Raw genomic sequence first — 20,118 nt, 5'->3', positions numbered from 1 at the left:
TCTCATATGTATATACTGTACGCCATACCATCTACTGCATCTTGCCATCTTGATGTAATTAGATGTATCACTAGCCACTTTAAACAATGCCACTTTATATAATGTTTTCATAACCTACATTACTCATCTCATATGTATATACTGCACTCTATACCATCTACTGCATCTTGTCATCCTGATGTAATGTATCACTAGCCACCTTAAACAATGCTGCTTTATATGTTTTCATACCCTACAATACTCATCTCATATGTATATACTGTACTCCATACCATCTATTACATCTTGCCTATGCCGTTCGGCCATCACTCATTTATATATTTTTATGTACATATTCGTATTCGTTCCTTTACACTTGTGTTTACAAGGTAGTTGTTGTGGAATTGGTAGATTACTTGTTAGATATTACTGCATGGTCGGAACTAGAAGCACAAGCATTTCGCTACACTTGCATTAACACCTGCTAACCATGTGTATGTGACAAATACATTTGATTTGATTTGATTTGATCTTAGCCTTGTGTGCGGCAAGTTCGGCCATTGAAACCCATTTCATGAAGCTCCTGACAAACAGTTATTTTGCTGACAGAGGCAGTTTGGAACTCGGTAGTGAGTGTTGCAAGTGAGTACAGACGATTTTTATGCGCGATGCGCTTCAGCACTCGGCGGTCCTGTTCTGTGAGCTTGTGTGGCTTGTCACTTTGCGGCTGAGCCTTTGTTGCTCCTAGACATTTCCACTTCACAATAACAGCACTTACATTTGACGAACTGACTTGTTGGAAAGGTGGCATCCTATGAAGTGCCACGTTGAAAGTCACTGAGCTCTTCAGTAAGGCCATTTTACTGCCAATGTTTGTCTATGGAGATTGCATGGCGGTGTGCTTCAATTTTATACACCTGTCAGCAACGGGTGTGGCTGAAATAGCCGAATCCACTCATTTGAAGGGGTGTCCACATACCCTTGTATATATAGTGTAGGTTGAACGGACACACACAAAGTTTATAATGGCCGGAGTTGTTCCAGCAGATATTCAAGCAGACAGAGAGTGACTCACCCATTTAGGTAAAGCTAAATAGACATCTGTTGAAGGGTTTTGATATAGTGTAGCAAATGTGTAATATATAAACAGTGTAATAAAGTAATTGTATTTCTCAGTACAATGGAACAAGTCCATTATAATTCATTCACATCTAATTTGACGCTATAGTGTCAGACTTGAGTGACTGGTATGGGACATTATGACCAGAGTAAAGTCTATAAAGGACATTTCTGTTGTTTCATCATCTGAGCTGCCCAGTCAATATTCTGACAAACACAGAGCAGGTCCCAGGTAAACAGAAATGTCCACAGGCATCAGATAAGGAGCAACAGTCAGATGACATGGACTCCATTCATTTACCATGCAGGATAATATACTGCGGAGATAAGAGTGTTTCTCTGTGTGTTTGCTGCGGGGTCGATCCACCTCAAAAAGCACAACAAAGAGGATTTCAACACCCACCATCTCAGATTGTTCTGAAATTGTTTATGTTGTTTCAAAACAGATAAGACTAGCATTCTTGCAATATTAGTTTGTTGAAATATAATTGAATCTCTGAGAAATTAAGCTAATTGATTGCAGGATTCATTTAATATTGAATAAATATAGTACCTAACACCCGGTTTGACCAAACTGTTTTCTAATAATGAGTTAGACATGAGGAATCCAAAGAAATAGTCAAAAGCCACCCCCACCCCATGGCAATTCCACCCCAACAATTAATATTTAGTTTCACTTCTCTATGTTTGAGAAGTAGTATGGATAGCAGGAACAGCACCATCTAGTTGTCAAACCTGGTAATATAAGATTCTAGGATGGGACATAAACTTCAATTATTATTTTCTCTGAACTGGGGCAAAAACCATCACCAAATTCACTGAGAATACATTACTTAGGATGAAGAAACAATACTCTGAGCCGCATTTCCATACTACTTGTCAAACATGAAGAACTGATACTACTGTATATGCTTGTTGGGGTGGGATTGGCGTAGGGTGTGGGGGGTCCGTGGATGGCTTTTGACCACTTCTTTGGATTCCTCATGTCTTACTCATTGTTAGGAAAAAGTTTGGCCCAGATCGGATGTTGGGTACTATAATTATTTAATATTATATGAATCCTATACATTTGGGTGCAATCAAGTAGCTTAATTTCTCAGAGATCAAATAAAATGTCAACAAACTAATGCTTCCAGAATGCTTATATTATCTGTTTCTAACTACAGGAACAATTTCAGAACAATCTGAAATGGTGGGTGTAATGGCTTGCTGAAATCGACATGGAACGACCCTGTGCCTACCTCCTTATCTCCACAGGAGTCATCCGTATTACCTAAACCTACTCCTCCTCTCTACTTCTCTCTGTCTCCCCTCAGCTTTGTGTGTGAGCGTTTTACATTCATTTTGTCTTTGTTCCACTGAGTCTAGCTGGAAACGATAAAGCACAGCTACAAACAGAGTGTTGATAGAGTCAATGGTACATCCAGAATAAGACTGACAGAGGTATGTGTATGTGTGTGTTGTATTCTCTGTGCTATGCAGTTGTGTTCAGACAGGTTAAGATTCAGTCTGGGTCCTCAAACAACCTCTGTCTGCCCAGGGACTGCCAGGGATCAGCCAGTGTGGCGTCACACAAAGCCATGAGCACAGAACAGCTCATTAAATCCCAACCTGAGTTGCTAACAAAAATAATTTTTATCTTCATGCTGTAATGCAAAATGCAATTTAGCCAACTTACCGTACAATATGTATTCCCCTCTCTCCAGTCCAACTAATACAAGAGTGTAAGAGTACGGTCTCCAAAGGCCACAATTTGTGCTGTATTTATTTGTATTGATAGGCACTCTAAACACTTACTCCCAGCATAATCTGTAAAACCTAAAATACTGCAACACACAATAAAATATGCAACACTCAAGGACTGTAGATACAACTGACTTTTGTTATGTCAGATGATAGTGTAGCCCAGGGATTTTCAACTCTTACCCTATGAGGTCTGGAGCCTGCTGGTTTTCTGTTCTACCTGATCATTAATTGCACCCCCCTGGCGTCCCAGGTCTAATTCAGTCCCTGATTAGAGGGGAACAATGACAAAATGCACTGGAACTGACTCTGAGGTTCAGAGTTGAGTTTGAAGGCCACTGTAGCCTACTGTACTGTAAAGAAGTAGCAGGTAGCCTAGTGGTTAGAGTGTTGGACTAGTTAACTGAAAGGTTGCAAGATCGAATCCCTGAGCTGACAAGGTGAAAATCTGCTCCTGAACAAGGCAGTTAACCCACTGTTCCTAGGCCGTCATTGAAAATAAGAATTTGTTCTTAACTGAATTGCAATCACACAATTTTAACCATTGTGTACCAACTGTTAATTACACAAAATATCTGTAAATGTGTTATTCTTAGTGAAGCCTGCAAAACACATATAGCCGCATTAATCATTTTAGGTATGCATATACATTATTCATGTAAAGTGAAACCATAAAATCTTCACCAATAGTCGGCTGTGCAGGTGTTGTGTGTGCAGGCCGCTAAATGGAAGCTATGTCTTTAAGAGTTGAGTGAAAGGCGGAGCCAGAGTATATTCTTGTAGCGTGGTGGAGCTTAAAAGAACATCACTCACAACAATAGTATTTATTGAGTAGTCTCTCAGAACAGAAATAATAGTTACTGTACCAAATGCGTTGTCCTTTATTTCTGCTCAGTACAATAGCAGACTGAAGCTTGTAAATTGGGCTATACTAACGTCTACAGCAAAACACGGGAAGTAGAACTGTCGCCAAAAGAGGATTCTTAACGTTTCTAAGTAACAGCTGAGGGAAAACTGCGAGGTTGTCAGGTGAGCTGTTAAAACATCATGGTTTGCAGTGACATGTGTATGTATGTATTTATTTATTTATTTATTTGTGTGTGTGCGTGTGTTGATGACGGCAGCAGTGATTGATGCAATCTCTTATATCTCAGCCGGTACATTGTATCATACATTGCCGTTATAATATCTTTATTATACTGCTATGCCTTTTCATACTAAACAATACACTACTATACAATATGTTAATCTATTCAAGGTTGGAACAACTTGTTCTCCCTGTATAGCTAAAATTAGGCCTGCACTTTTAATTCCAGTATGTGACAGCGATTTGGTTCGTTATAGAGACCAAATCACTGTCACATACTAGAATTAAGTGTAGGACCCATGTCATGTAAATGTGAATACAATACCGATATATAACTGTATTGATTTGGGGTGAAAAGTTGATAGTTACATATCGGTATATTATTTTTGGCGATATATATCGCAATATTATTTTTAACGATATTACTGTTATTTTTGCGCTAGTCAGCTGTACCTGCACCAAAACTGCAGTTTTTTTCTTTAGCTTGCTCTCCATCTTCTTTTAAAATCTTGAGCCAATATGTTTTCAGCATTTATTTCCGTGACGGATCAAAAGTCGTTTTCTCATGGCTCTCTCTTGTCCATGTTCAGCAGACATATAGTGGGCAATAGGTTTGGAACATCGAATCGCAATAAAATCACAGTATGGAATAGTATTTATACAGAATCACGAAACCTATAGAATCGCTATACCTATCGTATCGTCAGCTAAGTATCATGATAATATTGTATCGTGAGGTCCCTGACTTACTGACGATGTCAAGAGTCAAGAAGTGATTGATCCTTATTTCATCAGTTACTTGAAATTGGAAAAAACGTATATTATGGAGTGAGCCACTTGTAAACTCGAACAATCAATCCTGTAAAGCAAGGGAGTGTGTGCACTGTTTGCTTGCAGCACAGGTAGAGCGGGTATGGTTGCTCGGGAAACCGCTGCATGGATGTCGTAAGTGGGGTGTGAACCTCTATGTTTTTCTGTGCCTAATGTCGCTGTGTATAGTAAGGTTATGTCCCGAAATGTCACCATATAGGGCTCTGGCCGAAAGTAGTGCACTGGCCGAAAGTAGTGCACTGTAGGGAAAATGTGTGATTTATCAGATGTGCGCAAAGTGCTCATGTTAGTGTGTAAAACCATAACTCTTGGCCTGGTGTGACTGTGCTGAGCTCGAATAGGCCTGTGTATTACTCTTTTGATAGTACGCTATGGATGTCAAATAGAGACAGTCAGATGGTCTTTTTTTACATTTTAGTCATTTAGCAGACGCTCTTATCCAGAGCGACTTAAAGTAGTGAATTCATACATTTCTTACATTTTTTTTCCTCCATACTGGTCCCCCGTGGGAATCGAACCCACAACCCTGGCGTTCCAAACACCATGCTCTACCAACTGAGCTACACGGGACCACATCATCATCACAAGTGTGTTTACCACACCTCTTGTCTTCCCACACAACCAAAAATCCTCAACTCTTTGAAATAATTTGCCTGCAATGTTCCCATTCATTATTTCTCCATTACTACCACATTTGTTTAATCCTGGTGTTGCCTCTAAATACACTAGTAAACTGTGATCAAACGCACGTCCTTAAGTGGGGTGCAGGGCCGAAAAAGGTTGGTATAAAATAAATGGAGCCTGCACACTCGTAAGCTCCACCACGTACCTTTATTCACAAACAAACAACGTTGAAGTGATCTGACGAAGTTTCTTGCAGGATCTAAACACTTTTTTTGTGAATAAAGGTACATGGTGAAGCTTATGAGTGTGGGCTCTATTTCTTTTATGCCTCTGAATAAACTAAATGTAAACTATGGTTAACCAGTGCCAGGATGAACTGTTTTTGCACCTGTTGCCAGAGGAAGTGCGAGCCTCTCAGGGTTCATTATCAAGGATCAAGTTGCGTACTATCCCCTCCGAACTGAATCCAGGGCCCTGGGCAAGGGATGGGAGAGATGCCATGTTGGGCAATTTGGCCTGAGCTGATGTCCTGGGCATGCTGTTGTTCCAGAGCTTTGTTTCCGAATGACCAGCTGTCTGGGCAGCACATCAATCTGTCCATTCTCTAGAACTGCTGAGTTCTTAAGACCATGGATGTGTTCTTACTTCTTGATGATGGATGGTTGACGATAGATAGATATTGTTCTGGCCATGTATTTATTGTACATACAAACCACAACACGCATTGACTGAACTATTCCTCCATATGATCAGCTGTAAATGGCATAGACTTCTGTGAAGTTATGGCCTTCATCAGTTGAGCAGAGATGACCCTTAGTCCCCCAGATTAGGTCTAGCCACTCTACCCAAAGGAAGTCAGCGGCTGTTGTATGATGCACTCATTCCCCTCTCTTTCTGGCCACAGGTTCCTAATTAAAGGTCATGTCACCAGAATAAGTTTATGGTCTGTATGTAGGGCAGCCCAGCCCCCAAAGTGACTCCTCTTATCAACACTCTATGCAGGTTTTATTGTCTTCTCAGGAATTCAGCGTTCTCTGTGTTGATCTTGCCAACCCCGTTGTCACACTTCTGAGAAGCAGAGGTTCTGTTGTGATTACATCATGTAGGTCTGATATCTGATTGGAGGTTAACTTTACAGTAATACTATTGGTCAACAGCTCAGATTTTGAATCCAAACAACTCAGATGCTTATAAAAGGGTATTCGATTAATTGTTCTTCCTCTTATGTTCCTGACTAGCTGTGGTGAGATACCTACACTCTTTATCTCTCCCTCTCATGAGCTATGCGCCATGGCACACGCCATGGTTTCTTTATCTCTCTCTCTGACCACGCTCTCTCTCTAACCACGCTTAGAATAAGTAAGGGATAAATGCCAATGTTCTGTACATTACCTTGGAAATAATGTACAATGTAGCGGAGTTAATTTTTCCAAGGCAATGTACAGAACAGAGGTGTTTATCCCGCTCATACCACAGTTGCCAAAGAAAGCACATTTACCAGTAGGAATACTTCTGTTTCGTTGATATTTTCATAGGCAAATTCATACTTTCTCATCTTTTGGTTGCTAGAGACGCAACCCAGTCATTCGTTCGATTAGTTTGATATTGATGGATGCGACCCAGTTGTTATTTATGTTCTGTTGCCATGCTTAGTGGCAATGTTCTTATTACTTGCTTGCTGCTAGCTAATTAACTAGTTACGGCTATACAGTCACAACCTCTGCAGCCAGAATAACAGCAAAGTTTATTCCGTTGCGTTTGTTTAAGCTGTTTTTCCCGCTTATACCACAGTTGCCAAAGAAAACAATACTATAATCACATTTACTGGTAGAAATAAAACATATTTTAATTTCTATAAGCGAATTCATACTTTATCATCATTTGGTTGCCAGTCGTTTGTTCTTTTTGTTCCGTTGACATGCTCGCTGGCAACGTTCTTATTCTTTGCTTGCTATCTGATAAGCTAGCCAGCTATCTATGGCTAACACAGTCATGAACTCTGCAGCCAGAAGCTAGCTAAATAGTTTGTTGCTAGCAAACCTACCAATATAATAAGTGAATGAAAAAATATAAGTTACTGGTCAAACTAGAAACATGGGGGTAATTGACAGCATAGTGCCACTTGCGTCATAACTGCAACAGTAGGGACCAGAGAAATTCATGTTCACCAAGTTAGGTCATCAGATGCTCCAAAAATGTCTCTGCACAAATCAATGCTAGCTAGCTACATATTTTTCCTCATTTGACCTGCGTTTCAAATGTATCCAATTTCAGTTTTTGTGGTTGTTGGTTTAGCTTTCTGTAACTTTGTAGCAAGTACAGTCTGCATGTGTAGGCGCTTATTGCGTCATGATTGCAAGGTGTCCCGATATCTTTTCCAACTGTGCCGTTAACTGGTTTTAATGTCCATTTTAGAATGCCCTTCTTACAATCAGAAACGAGTATTCAACAATGCTGTGGTATAATGCGTTGTAACTTTGTTAATGCTTTATAACTTAAGCTTTATGGCTTTTATGTGAATGCATTCATTTTACAAAATAAATAAATAACTTGTATTTAGAATTCCATTCTCAGACATTTCTTCATTGCCTATTACTGTAACTCTTGCATATTGCTAATTATCTTAATGGAGTCAGATAAACATTTTAATAGGCTAATTGCTAAATCTTATTCAAATCACATGTGAGGTATATATACAATGTATAATATCATACTTATGAAATATTACTGCCCATTACACAGACATAAAACATCAATGTATCGTGAAGGCATGACAGTTACTGGCAACTACTCGTCTGACCTGGGACGAATGTTCTCCTGAAGACTGAATACATTGGAACATTTAGTTAATAATGTGCTGGTGTTATTTGTTTACACTTTGTTCCGCATATATGACTTGATTTCCTCCCTCTGAACCTTGCTTGCATTCATTAGTCAGCCCTGACACATTTGACATGACTCGAACATCCAGGTCATCTGACATTGGGAGTGCTTGCAACACCAGGCATATCTCTGGTTACAGGAACAGTCTAATTTAAAAGAGATCTCTTGCAGTCAGAGCTACCTGTCTGCTGGGACTCAACCAACTCTCTGCTGTTGTAAAAAGACACTGTCATTGGTTTGGTTAAAAAAATCAGCCATGATGTTGGGGGCCCCAGATAGCATATTATGGCAAAATGTGTAGAATTACAGGAAATTTGTTTTAAAACTGAAAAATGATTTCTCAGACTCATGGCAAAATGTGTACAATAGCAGAAAATGTGCTTTAAAATGTAAAATCAGCGTCATGGAATAGTGTGAACAATAACATGAGGTGAGCTATAAAACAGCACGTTTTGCTTTTAAACTGGATTTCCTTTTTTCTGATACTTGGAGAAAGCTTTTATCTAGAGCAGTTCTGATATTGACTGTAAAATACAACAGCAGAGGATTGTCTCATGTTGGTGGAAATGTGTCAATGAACATAATAAAGAGGATATCTAATTGTGCTTTTATTACCGGCTCCTGCCTTGGACCCCCTTCACTTTCACTCATGTTCCTACCTCTTGTCTGTGTTACAGGTCCAGCAGTAGCAGCCAGCTGGGCGAGCCGAGTGTTTCCTGGCTTTGATGCGACCCGATTGTGCCTGGAGCATGTGCACAGCGGGCCTGACTGCCCAGGAGATCTGTTTACCTGCAGACAGCCCCTTCCTGCGGGCCAGTCACTGTCTCAGCATGGCTGAAGCCAAGCCCTCATGGAGCCACCGCCATGAGCTGGACAAGTAAGTCCCCACGTGAGTCCTTAGTTACAAGAAGTACATGTTTTATTAGTTCATAGTTCATAGATGCCTTAAAGAAGTCAATAGAACTCAACCAAAACATTGGAATTGCCATGGAAAAGGGCTGTTGGGAAAGATCCCTAATCTACATTTAGGCTATTGTTTGTAACATCAGAGTATAATACTTGTATGGATGTTAACCCCAACACATGTTTATGTCATCTTCACCAATCAACTGCATTACCCTTAGAAACGATTTTGACTACCACCACCGATTTCTGTATGCTAACCAGCTTTACAAACGGGAGTTAACATTTAGCAGTCACTTCTTCTAAACCTGAAAAGGGACAACTTCTTTATGCAGCGACACAGGCAGATATATAAAAATCGGACTTAAGTAACCACATTGTGGGCCTATTACAATACGAATATCCACTTTGTTAGATCAGATTTGTTGAATGTGAGCCAATCGGGTCAATAAAGCGGTCTGCGTTCGATTAACCCCTTAACCACATCTATATTTTACTAAGGGTATTCCTGCAGGGATGGTTGGAATTGCTATAACTACATGTACAGTATCTGGGACAATTACTCAACTATGTGCATCATACCTTTTTACAGCTTGTACTTCAGTATGGATCCAGCACCAACAGAATACAACTTTCGATTTCAGCAGCAGGTGCCACCATCGCTCAATTCTGAGAGTAAGTACTGGACCCAGCCACTGTAGATTCTATTTCTATGTTACCAACCACCACTTACACCCACAATCCTTCCTTTTGCCCTCTGCCTTATACACAGCCTTACAAGGAGGGATTTAATACCATGTCTCCGAGCCAACTGGTTGATGTTTACTGGGAGGTTTTCTTGTTTCTATAAGAATAGAGAGCCAGAATGCTGGCTTCCCAGGATCTGCTTGAAGTATATCCTGGGGAATGTTTAACCAACCAATCAATCATACTGTATATTATGTACATACTTCTTATGCTAGTTGTTATTACTCTTTTCTTATACTTTTTATTACTACTTGTTCTTTTTTTACTTTTGTATTTGGCATTTGATTCTTGACTGATGTTATTGTACTGCATTGTTGAGGAGCGTTAGCAAGTAAGTATTTCACTGTACCGTGTGCATGTGACCAATAAACTTTGATTTGAACAAAACGATGAGAGGAGATGTGCTTTCCAGTAATTAAGGTGTGTCTCTCTGACCTCCACACTTTCAGGAACCTTTTAACCTAGAGACCCTGCTAGGAGCCTGGCTAAAGTTCATTAGTGGTGCACTATGGTTGTAACTTTCTCTGGTAGTTACCAAATCCCGATATTTTGATTGAATTGGTTTTCTAACCACCTTCTCCCTGCAGGACAGAAACATAGCCCTGGTGCACAGTGGTTACCCCCAAAGAAGTCCCGTCCCACTCATCTGTCCCTGTCATCCAGCACTGAGCCCTCCACCCCCAGCCCTGCTGAGGATGACCAGGTGGTCCCTTCCTTCCAGAGGTTGTCTGTGTATGAACACTGCAGTCCCCCCCACACACCTAGCCGGGGGGCCAAACCCCTGCCTCCTCTCCCTGGGCGGGCAGACCTTTCCCCTGACCAGGCCATGGACAATGAGGTGGAGTTCTTCACCAGTTCAGATGACCGACGCTGCTTGGTGCCTGAGCAGTGTCACCCCAAACCCTCTGCCTTTCGCTATGGAGCCCCCAGCCGCAGGAGCTTCAGGGGCTGTGGGCAGATTAACTATGCCTACTTTGAGGGACCTGCGGGGCAGCAAAGACAACAGGAACAGAAAGAGAAGCAGCGGGTACAGGAACAACAGCGGCAACAGCACGAGCAACAGGAACAGCAACAGAGATTGGAGCGGGAGGTGCGGGAGCAAGCAGAGCAGCAGCCAGTGTGTCCCAGACAGCAGGACCGAGCCCAGAGGAAGCTGCGGCGCTCTCACTCCGGCCCTGCTGGCTCCTTCAACAAGCCCACGTCGCTGCGCCTGCCCTGTCACCACCGCCACACTCAGGGCATGGACAAACCAATGGTGCCTCCCCGCGTGCCCATCCCCCCACGGCCCATCAAGACTGCAGACTACCGCCGCTGGTCAGCCGAGGTGTCCTCTGGGGCATATAGTGACGAGGACAAGCCCCCCAAGGTGCCCCCCAGGGACCCTTTGTTGTCTCAAGGAAGCTCCCGTACCCCCAGTCCCAAGAGCCTCCCCTCGTACCTTAACGGTGTTATGCCTCCCACGCAGAGCTTTGCCCCAGACCCTAAGTACGTGAGCTGGGGTTTACAGAGGCAGAACAGTGAGGGGTCTCCCTGCATCCTGCCTGTCATGGAGAACGGCAGGAAGGCCAGCACCACACACTACTTCCTGCTCCCACAGCGGCCGGCCAACCTGGACAAACCTTACCCGGAGAAGATACTCCAGGATGTGGACTGCCCGGCAGGCCGCAGTAGAGGGGCTTCAGACCCAGAATGGGATTGTCAGACCAAGAGGAAAGTACAGGTGGATATAGTTTGACCCGGAGGAGACAAATTAGGGAAGGACTCCAGTGGACACGCGCAATCAATCACTGGGGACACAGTGCCTCAGGACACTGAGGCCTTCAAACACTTACTGCTGCTTTAACACTGACGACGTTGGTAGTTTTTACCTCGCTATTCTACAAACATAGGGTATTTCACATACCATTTACAGTTACTGGGACTTTAGGAACTGCAACTACAACAAAGATGCATGATCTAAATGTTGTCTCTAACTATTGAGTGTGTGGGTAATATGTAACCATTTTTAGAGTTTTCTTTTTTTATGTGATTTAATATTTTAGTACATCGAGTATATGTAAATGTTTTTCTGATACAGTGGTGCAGTTAGCGTATAAGCTGCCTCAAGTTCTCAGTGTTGTGTGTGTGTGTGTCACATGTATAGGATGTTTTGTGAGTTGTATGTTGTGTTTTTGATATTGCTTTTGTGTCTCAGAACTTGGGGACAAAGGGTCAGTAAAGCAATCATTATCTCGTATTGCATATATGAAGTCTAAAGAAGAGGCCAATGTATTGAAACACTTTATGAAGGATTCTCCACCCACATCCCCACTCTAACTCCTATTATGTATAAGCATGAATATAGGAATGCACATATGTTTCCTGCCTTGTTGATATTTCAGTCTTACTCAGGCCACTATGTTTATGAATGGAAGTGTATTTCTGTGTTCCCCTCACTGGACGTACACTCTGTACCAGTGGGAGAGAGGCATACCATTATTCCAATCTCCAGTGGAATGTCTAGTGCAGTTTGTACTTTGTGTTAGGCGTGTGTGCGTGTGGTGCAACTGTGTTTGTGTTTTCCCTGCTGATTTTGTGTGACTTTTCTACCATATTGTAGAAAACTAGGTTAACAATATTTGTTACTGTTCTCTGCCTGTTTTCAGCACTGCTGCCAAATACAGTCGTAAAGAGAATCCTCCCTAACCCTTATGCTACTTTCAGTGTCCAGGTCATTTGTGTTGCACAAAAATGTGCCTGTTGAACATATGTGAATGTATGATTTTCTTACTGTTTGGGCAGCTCAGTAGCTGGTCAAGCTGTGAGTCATTGTCTGTCACTAACTGTCTTCAATACTACCTCCCAATGACAATACAAATCAATATATACCCAAAAACCTTGTGGAACGTAATCCTAAAATAATTTTAATTGAAACACTTAAATTAAAACTGAAACGTTGCCAAATATTTCTGAAACGCCCTCAGTGAACATATGAAGTGTATTAAAATCCAAACCACTACTACACTTACCATAGTTCATTTACCATATTTCAGAATTATAAACAGAATGACCGGACCTTTCATTTGACATTATTTCGACTACACCAAGTGATCGTTGATCCCAGAGACATTGGGCTCACCTGATAACATAGACATATTACGCTTGACTGTGTGGGGCTTACCTACCTGAAACGGACTTTCCTGTTCTGCTAATGCATTCCTGCCTGACATGATTGCAGTGGGTGTGGTCCGGAGACTTTGGCTGCTGGCGGCCAGGAAATGATATGGATTTTATTGTAATAGATTATTCAAGAACCATAATGATGACATAGTAAATTTAGCAAGTGCATCGAAGTAACCCTGGATATAAAACAAGGTCGAATTGGATAGCAGATTAGCTCTACAGTCAAATGGTCACTTAAGTACATTTTCCCTCAAAGGGAAAACAAACCTAGTAGAGGCCATGTCGTTTTATATTTAATGTATAATACATTGTTTACATTGTACACTGATATGTTATTTAATCTTAACCTATTCCCATGTCTTATCGGAAACAATGAAATCAAATGAAGACTAGTTCATCGAGAATAATTGACATTATCTGCTGTGGTGAAACAAATGCACTGGGAGTAAAGAACATTATGCTGTGTTTATTTAACATAAATACACTATTCATTATGAATATTTGATCAATGTATCAGTCTTTTAAAGGGAAAAATAAAATGACTTATTTATGAATCGGCCTTTGTTCTGTACTCTGTTTGTTGAATGGTGTGAGATGAACTCTGATTCAGCTGTTTGGCCTGTTTTATCACCCCCACCCACACCCTCATGCAGTGCCTCATTACAGCTGGCTGCAGTCCAAACACACAGCAGAGCGACTTATTCAGACAGACAGGTATACATTACCTTCCCCTTCCTGGTTGTAAGTATGACTCTCCCCCTGGTTACCTGTTGAGCAACTCAGAGGCCAGGTAACCTGGTTCCTCAGGTCTTCATGTTGCCTTGTTTCACCGAGTCCATAGCTTGAATGATGACTGGAAAAGTTATCTTATTTGAAAAGATTTGTCAGTGCAGTTACTCATTTTTATAGTACAGGACAGCTATGCACACAGAGCAGGACTGAAATCATTAGCCAAATCCAGTATAGGGTGTGGTCACCTGCTCAACGTTATTCTTATACAGTACATTCGTTATTGTCCCTGGAAAGGGTAGCTCATAAATTACCATTCCTTTTTGCTGTAGGTATTTAGTATTAGGGTCTATTGATGGTGATGGTGCTGTGTCCTCTGTGAGGAACAAAAGGCAGCAGTGTGATCTAGGCCACCTGCCAGCTCTTTCACCTGGCTCTCGCTCAGGTGAGCTGCTAGGCAACAGCATGGACGGTGGCCATGGCAACAGATGGTGACAAGGGCTATCTATTTAAATGGTGGTCCCAAATGGGGACAGTAAAGCGCAAGTACACAAAATCAAGACGAAACAAAGAGCAATAATGAATCTGGTCTGTGCGACGCATTTGTGAATTCATGCAAGAAAAACTGACATTAACCACAAGAAACATCACACAAACAGAAACACGACAGGAACATGCACACAGGGAATGGAAATGTCAGTGTTCATTTTCAGAACCATGTTCTACCTCAAGGCTGACAAAGTGGGAGATGTACCCAATGGAACAATCTCCCACTTTTTATGGCTGCTATTGTTCAAATAATAAATATATATATATAACCTTTGTGGTTTCGCCTGCAGATGTCTGTGACAAATATTGCAGTGTGGTTGCAATGTCTGAATGTCCTCTAATAAGTCTGCAGCAAGATCATACATGTCTGGTTATAGTCTGTGGAAGAGACAACAACATGGCTGTTTTCTATCGATGTGGGGGAGAGGGAGGGGTCAAATAAAACATCATTGATTTAAAAAGGGTCCATCGAATGTTGTAGTGTTTTAGATACAAAAACTGTCATGTTTGAATCATAGACTTTCATCTATGTCTATACAAAACTGAAACAACATGATCAAAGGAATAAACAGGAATCAAAAGATAAAAAGACAGAGTGAAATACCAGCTTGAATAATGGCTCAGGTTGGATACAGTATAAGAGCCCAGAGAATGCATCACATTGGCATTACTGGCACAAAATGCTACCTGTCCCTCTACTTCCAGTACTCTGTAGGCTATCAGCAGTAATGCCCCGAGTGAATTAAAGGGAAAGGGGGATACCTGTCAGTTGTACAACTGAATGCATCTCTGAATCAAAGGTGCGGGTGGCTGCTATAATTAACATCCACATCTTCAGCACCCAGGGAACACTGGGTTAACTGCCTTGCTCAGGGGCAGAACAACAGATTTTTACCTTGTCAGATCAGGGATTCAATCCAGCAACCTTTCAGTTACTGGCCCAACGCTCTAACCAACAGGCAACAGCAACAGCTCTTCAAACATTGGCAATAACGCTAAATGTCATGCAACTGAATATTGCATGATATGAACTGAACCTGTTGCATGACATTATTGTCAACACGTTTCAAGAGAAAACTGTTTTTATTTGTGTTCTTTGTTATACTGTTATTTTATTATTGATGCTCTTCCCTAACTTTCTGAAAGCACATGCAGTTGTCGTTGGAAAAAAGGATGTGTGCGCCCCCTAGCGCACATAGGTTGTAATTGCCACATGATATTAGATAAATATGAAAATATTGCATTCCATTTAAAGATGTGAATAATGGAAGAAAAGGACGCAGATAATTCGTCTCACCGTTTATTGAAATATTTGTCAAATTAAAATATATATGTGAACCCAAAGCCCAGAAGTTACATATTACACTTAGTCAACAGACATCTAACAATCATACAGGGTAGTCTTTAATGCCAGGAAATTGTTCATCTAGATCTCATTCTATTTATCAAGTCCTCAAATGACAGTAGTGTGTAGCCTTATGCTTCTGAATTCCAGTAAAATAGCTGCAGTACAAAAATAATTTGATTCACAATGATTATGCAAATGATAAAGAATAATTATTTGTGGTAACTGAGCAAACATTTTAGGTAGCTTGAATACTTTATTCTGTGTTATTTTGAAGAAAATCTATTATTGTTGGCCATTGGGTCTTCACCTGAGAAAACATGTTGGATAATCATATCACTTAAAATGTCAATATTAGTATTCATTAAAATAGAGAATCGTAAACAGCTGGTACTCTAGACTGTGAAAGTAATTACATGTAAATACTTGTTATTATAGCATATAGAGAGGTGTGATGTTTTAGTGTAGATACTATACTTTATATTTACTGCCACTCATTACTAGATGTAATTTTTCATTCATAGCAAAGATTGTAAGATATGACAAATATGAAATTACAGTATAATGACTGTAAATGTACTCACATTTTATGTTGTGTCCACATTTTCAAGATGCAGGCTGAATACTCCTGGGCAGCCTTCGTCAATTAAATCAGTGTTTGTGTAGACTGGTGAACTGCCATGGTAAGGACCGAGGTCTAAAATCAACATGAAAACAAATGAGTGTTGGGAATATATTATAGAAAGTATAATATTCTGGTTGTCAGTCATTGGGACATAGAGGCTGAGATGAGCATACCTCTTTGTGTGAAGTCAAAAAAGTCCTCATTGAGAGACATCAGTCTTCTGGCAGGTGGCTTGTCAATGTTCCTGAGTTATAAAAACAACATTTTTTAAACCATAAAATTATATTCCTTACACAGATTGCATCTGATTTACTTCAAATCAAGCAATCATTTGCATGGCATACAAGAATATGCCTGTGTTATGTTATGATACCCACCAACGTCCCCTTCGCAGGACCACGATAACCACGATGAGAACAAGTACGAGGAGGATGCCTGCCCCCAGCGCACCAAAGAGTGCAGCATAGAAACCTCTTCCCCTGCGGAAGCGCTCACACTGGGGTCCATGATACTGCTCCAGGGAAGACTCATAGCACCTTTGTCAAACAGTGAGGGGTTATGATGCATACTGCTTCAGCATTTATGTTTCAACATTTAATTTGGTTACATTTAATTAACTGAAATTACTTTGTAACATTGTGTAACACAACTTAACATGTACCAAAATCCCAGCACTACATACAGTACATACAGTGCCTTGGGTAATTATTTAGACCCCTTGACGTTTTCCAAGTGTATGTTACAGCCTTATTCTAAAATGGATACAAACAAAAAGTCCTCAGCAATCTACATACAATACCCAGTATTGACAAAGCAAAACAGGTTTTTAGACATTTTTAGAAATGTACTATAAATAAAAAAACAGAAATACCTTATTTACATACGTTTTCAGAACCTTTGCTATGAGTCTCGAAATTGAGCTCAGGTGCATCCTGTTTCCATTGATCATCCATGAGACGTTTCTACAACTTGTTTGGAGTCCACTTGTGGTAAATTCAATTGATTGGACATCATTTGGAAATGCACACACCTGTCTATATAAGGTCCCACAGTTGACGTCAGAGCAAAAACCAAGTCATGAGGTCGAAGGAGTTGTCCATTGAGCTCCGAGATAGGATTGTGTCAAGGCACAGATCTGGGGAAGGGTACCAAAACATTTCTGCAGCATTGAAGGTCCCCAAGAACACAGTGGCCTCTATCATTCTTAAATGTAAGAAGTTTAGCACCACCAAGACTCTTCCTAGATCAATCAGGGGAGAAGGCCTTGACCAAGAACCCAATGGTCACTCTGACAGAGCTCTAGAGTTACTCTGTGGAGATGGGAGAACCTTCCAGAAGGACAACCATCTCTGCAGCACTCCACCAATCAGGCCTTCATGGTAGAGTGGCCAGACCGAAGCCACTCCTCAGTAAAAGGCACATGACAGCCCGCTTGTAGTTTGCCAAAAGACACCTAAAGACTCTGACCATGAGAAACAAGATTCTCTGGTCTGATGAAACCAAGATTGAACTCCTGGCCTGAATGCCAAGCGTCACGTCTGGAGGAAACCTGGCACCATCCCTACGGTGAAGCATGGTGGTGGCAGCATCATGCTGTGGGGATGTTTTTCAGCGGCAGGGACTGGGAGACTAGTCAGGATCGAGGCAAAGATGAACGGAGCAAAGTACAGCGAGATCCTTGATAAAAACCTGCTCCAGAGTGCTCAGGACCTCAGACTGGGGTGAAGGTTCACCTTCCAACAGGACAACGACCCTAAGCACACAGCTAAGCCAACGCAAGAGTGGCTTCGGGACAAGTCTCTGAATGTCCTTTAGTGTCCCAGCCAGAGCCTGGACTTAAAACCGATCGAACATCCAACCTGACAGAGCTTGAGAGGATCTGCAGAGAAGAATGCAGGTGTGCCAAGCTTGTGTCAGGCTGTCATTGTAAATAAGAATTTGTTCTTAACTGACTTAATTTTTTTTTTTTTAAAGACCCAAGAAGACTTAAGGCTGTAATCGCTGCCAAATATGCTTCAATAAAGTACTAAGTAAAGGGTCTGAATACTTATGTAAATGTGATATTACCTTTTTTTGCAAACATTTAAAAAAAACTGAGTTTTTGCTTTATCATGAGGTATTGTGTGTAGTTTGATGAGGGAAAAAAACAATTGAATCCATTTTAGAATAAGGTTGTAATGTAACAAAATGTGGAAAAAGTAAAGGGGTTTGAATACTTTCCGAATGCACTTTATCAGATTGAATAAATTCTGAAAACAAATAGGGTCTTACAGACAAATAGGTCCACTTTGAACATTAAAGCATTCTCCGTGTCTATGACAGTAGTCTGGATACTGTTTACAAGGCCCCACACACTTCCAGCTGCCATCAGAGAGCTCTTCTGTGTAGTTGGCAAAACCCAGACGACAGGCCACAAATGGCCTCAAATCTGCGATATCTGATTAGAAAACAATTCCCCATCAAAATTACTCTCATATCTCTACTAAATTCAATAAAAGTTTGATTTTAAAAGGTTTTCAAACAAAATGAAACTATTTACAATTTACAAATACAAAAAAACATTACGCATGATACATATTTTTAATTGCCACACATTACTTACTCCTTATTTCCGTCGGTTGGAAGGTAATGTTGGTAATCTGGATTCGCACATTTTCAAATGCTTGACTGATGTTCATTAGGTTATCTGTGTTGTTCAAGATATTCCAAAGTGTGGGTTCCAGTTCATTGTTGAGGAAATCAATTTGGGATGCATTGTTGGGATAGGTGTATTCCACTATGCTCTCTGCAACAATACTTCCAGGTCTAGAAGAATAGACATAAATCACATTTCAAGAATTCAACAGTTGATTACTATAATAGGAATTTGATTTGCAGTATTTAAGTGTATTTTATTCATGTTTGTTTAATTACGCTTCTTAGATGTTTGAGTTTTGAAAATATAATAACCTACTTTAGATTAATGACTTTAACATCTTTAAAATTTTGTGGATCTGCTCTCCTGCAGAGAGCACTAAGCTGAAAAACAGAAAGAAAAAATATACATTTGATATATTTCACTCTGATCCTGTCAAAATGGTATATCAGGTAGCCATTTTAGGCCTGTGTTATTGTAACTACTTCTTTATTCAGTAACAAATGATACCTTATTGCGTTAGTATTAAGTTGTTCAAATATATTACTGTACCATTAAACATTTATGAATAATGTTTTTACAAAATCACACAACATTAAAAAACATATTGCATACCTCCTTAATCAAAGTTTTGATTAATATTTGGGACTTGCTGGAGTTCATATTTTCATACTCAGGCTCAAATTCCCTCATAATCCTCAAAGAGACATTTGCCTTTCTGGTTGGTACTGCCTTATCTGCAAAGAAATGCATGCCTATGTAAGTACAAACATACAAAGAATCCTGTTTTGTCATTAGTAAATTCAGGGCATTGAAGAAGGGCTTGATTCAATCCGTATCGCCAAAGTTCAGCGCTATAGGATGATAAAAATTGAAAGACCATGTTCCTTCCTGCTTTTGCAGTGACTGCATTCATGGTAAATGCTTGCCTGACAACTCATACTGAATTTAATTCCGCTGCTCTATCGATCGCTACACATATTCAGTCTGAAACTGCCATCCTAGAAATCATTGCATTGTCTCTAACAAATCTAACTAGTCAGAGTATCAAAGTTGATAACGTCATCGTGGAAAGTTGATTATGTCATTGTGAATAAGAAACATCAGTTGGCCGGAGTGATGTGGATGGGTAGCAAGGCAAAGTATTGTCAATCAGA

The 20,118-nt window shown here is 40.6% G+C and overlaps 2 protein-coding genes and 1 non-coding gene across 4 annotated transcripts; 1 reads left to right on the top strand and 2 right to left on the bottom strand.

The window, feature by feature from the left end:
• The first annotated feature begins 3,635 nt into the window (after positions 1 to 3,635).
• Positions 3,636 to 13,632, top strand: LOC115207744 (ERBB receptor feedback inhibitor 1). 2 transcript variants are annotated; one of them, XM_029775193.1, is made up of 4 exons: positions 3,636 to 3,870; positions 8,944 to 9,143; positions 9,762 to 9,844; positions 10,504 to 13,632. In XM_029775193.1, exons 2-4 carry the CDS (start codon positions 8,992 to 8,994, stop codon positions 11,649 to 11,651), a joined length of 1,383 nt encoding a protein of 460 aa, XP_029631053.1. In that variant the 5' UTR covers positions 3,636 to 3,870; positions 8,944 to 8,991; the 3' UTR covers positions 11,652 to 13,632. The 2 variants fall into 2 exon arrangements, with proteins under 2 accessions (XP_029631053.1, XP_029631055.1); XM_029775195.1 differs by lacking the exon at positions 3,636 to 3,870 and having other exon boundaries at positions 8,944 to 9,155.
• On the bottom strand, positions 5,256 to 5,331 carry trnap-ugg (transfer RNA proline (anticodon UGG)). Its single transcript has one exon. It is a non-coding gene; the product is annotated as a tRNA-Pro (tRNA).
• A 2,011-nt stretch (positions 13,633 to 15,643) lies between the features above and the next one.
• Positions 15,644 to 19,152, bottom strand: LOC115207745 (mucin-3B-like). The gene is made up of 6 exons (XM_029775196.1): positions 18,929 to 19,152; positions 18,598 to 18,763; positions 16,704 to 16,862; positions 16,500 to 16,570; positions 16,286 to 16,398; positions 15,644 to 16,011 (listed from the first exon to the last, which is right to left on the bottom strand). The coding sequence occupies exons 1-5, from the start codon at positions 19,002 to 19,004 to the stop codon at positions 16,289 to 16,291; spliced, it is 582 nt and encodes a 193-aa protein (XP_029631056.1). The 5' UTR covers positions 19,005 to 19,152; the 3' UTR covers positions 15,644 to 16,011; positions 16,286 to 16,288.
• Positions 19,153 to 20,118: the final 966 nt, after the last annotated feature.

Source organism: Salmo trutta, chromosome 14 (assembly GCF_901001165.1).
Source record: "Salmo trutta chromosome 14, fSalTru1.1, whole genome shotgun sequence".
Taxonomy (NCBI): domain Eukaryota; kingdom Metazoa; phylum Chordata; class Actinopteri; order Salmoniformes; family Salmonidae; genus Salmo; species Salmo trutta.
The sequence above is the reverse complement of the archived record's forward strand: the minus strand, read 5'-3'. Positions and strand labels throughout refer to the sequence as shown.

Coding starts and splice junctions, on each gene's coding strand:
- LOC115207744 (XM_029775193.1), top strand. CDS start 8,992: ATGCGACCCGATTGTGCCTGGAGCATGTGCACAGCGGGCCTGACTGCC. Junction 9,144..9,761: donor CACCGCCATGAGCTGGACAA/GTAAGTCCCCAC, acceptor ACCTTTTTACAG/CTTGTACTTCAGTATGGATC. Junction 9,845..10,503: donor ACCATCGCTCAATTCTGAGA/GTAAGTACTGGA, acceptor TTCTCCCTGCAG/GACAGAAACATAGCCCTGGT.
- LOC115207745 (XM_029775196.1), bottom strand. CDS start 19,004: ATGAACATCAGTCAAGCATTTGAAAATGTGCGAATCCAGATTACCAAC. Junction 18,764..18,928: donor CCAACCGACGGAAATAAGGA/GTAAGTAATGTG, acceptor TTTTCTAATCAG/ATATCGCAGATTTGAGGCCA. Junction 16,399..16,499: donor TTTTGACTTCACACAAAGAG/GTATGCTCATCT, acceptor TGTTGATTTTAG/ACCTCGGTCCTTACCATGGC.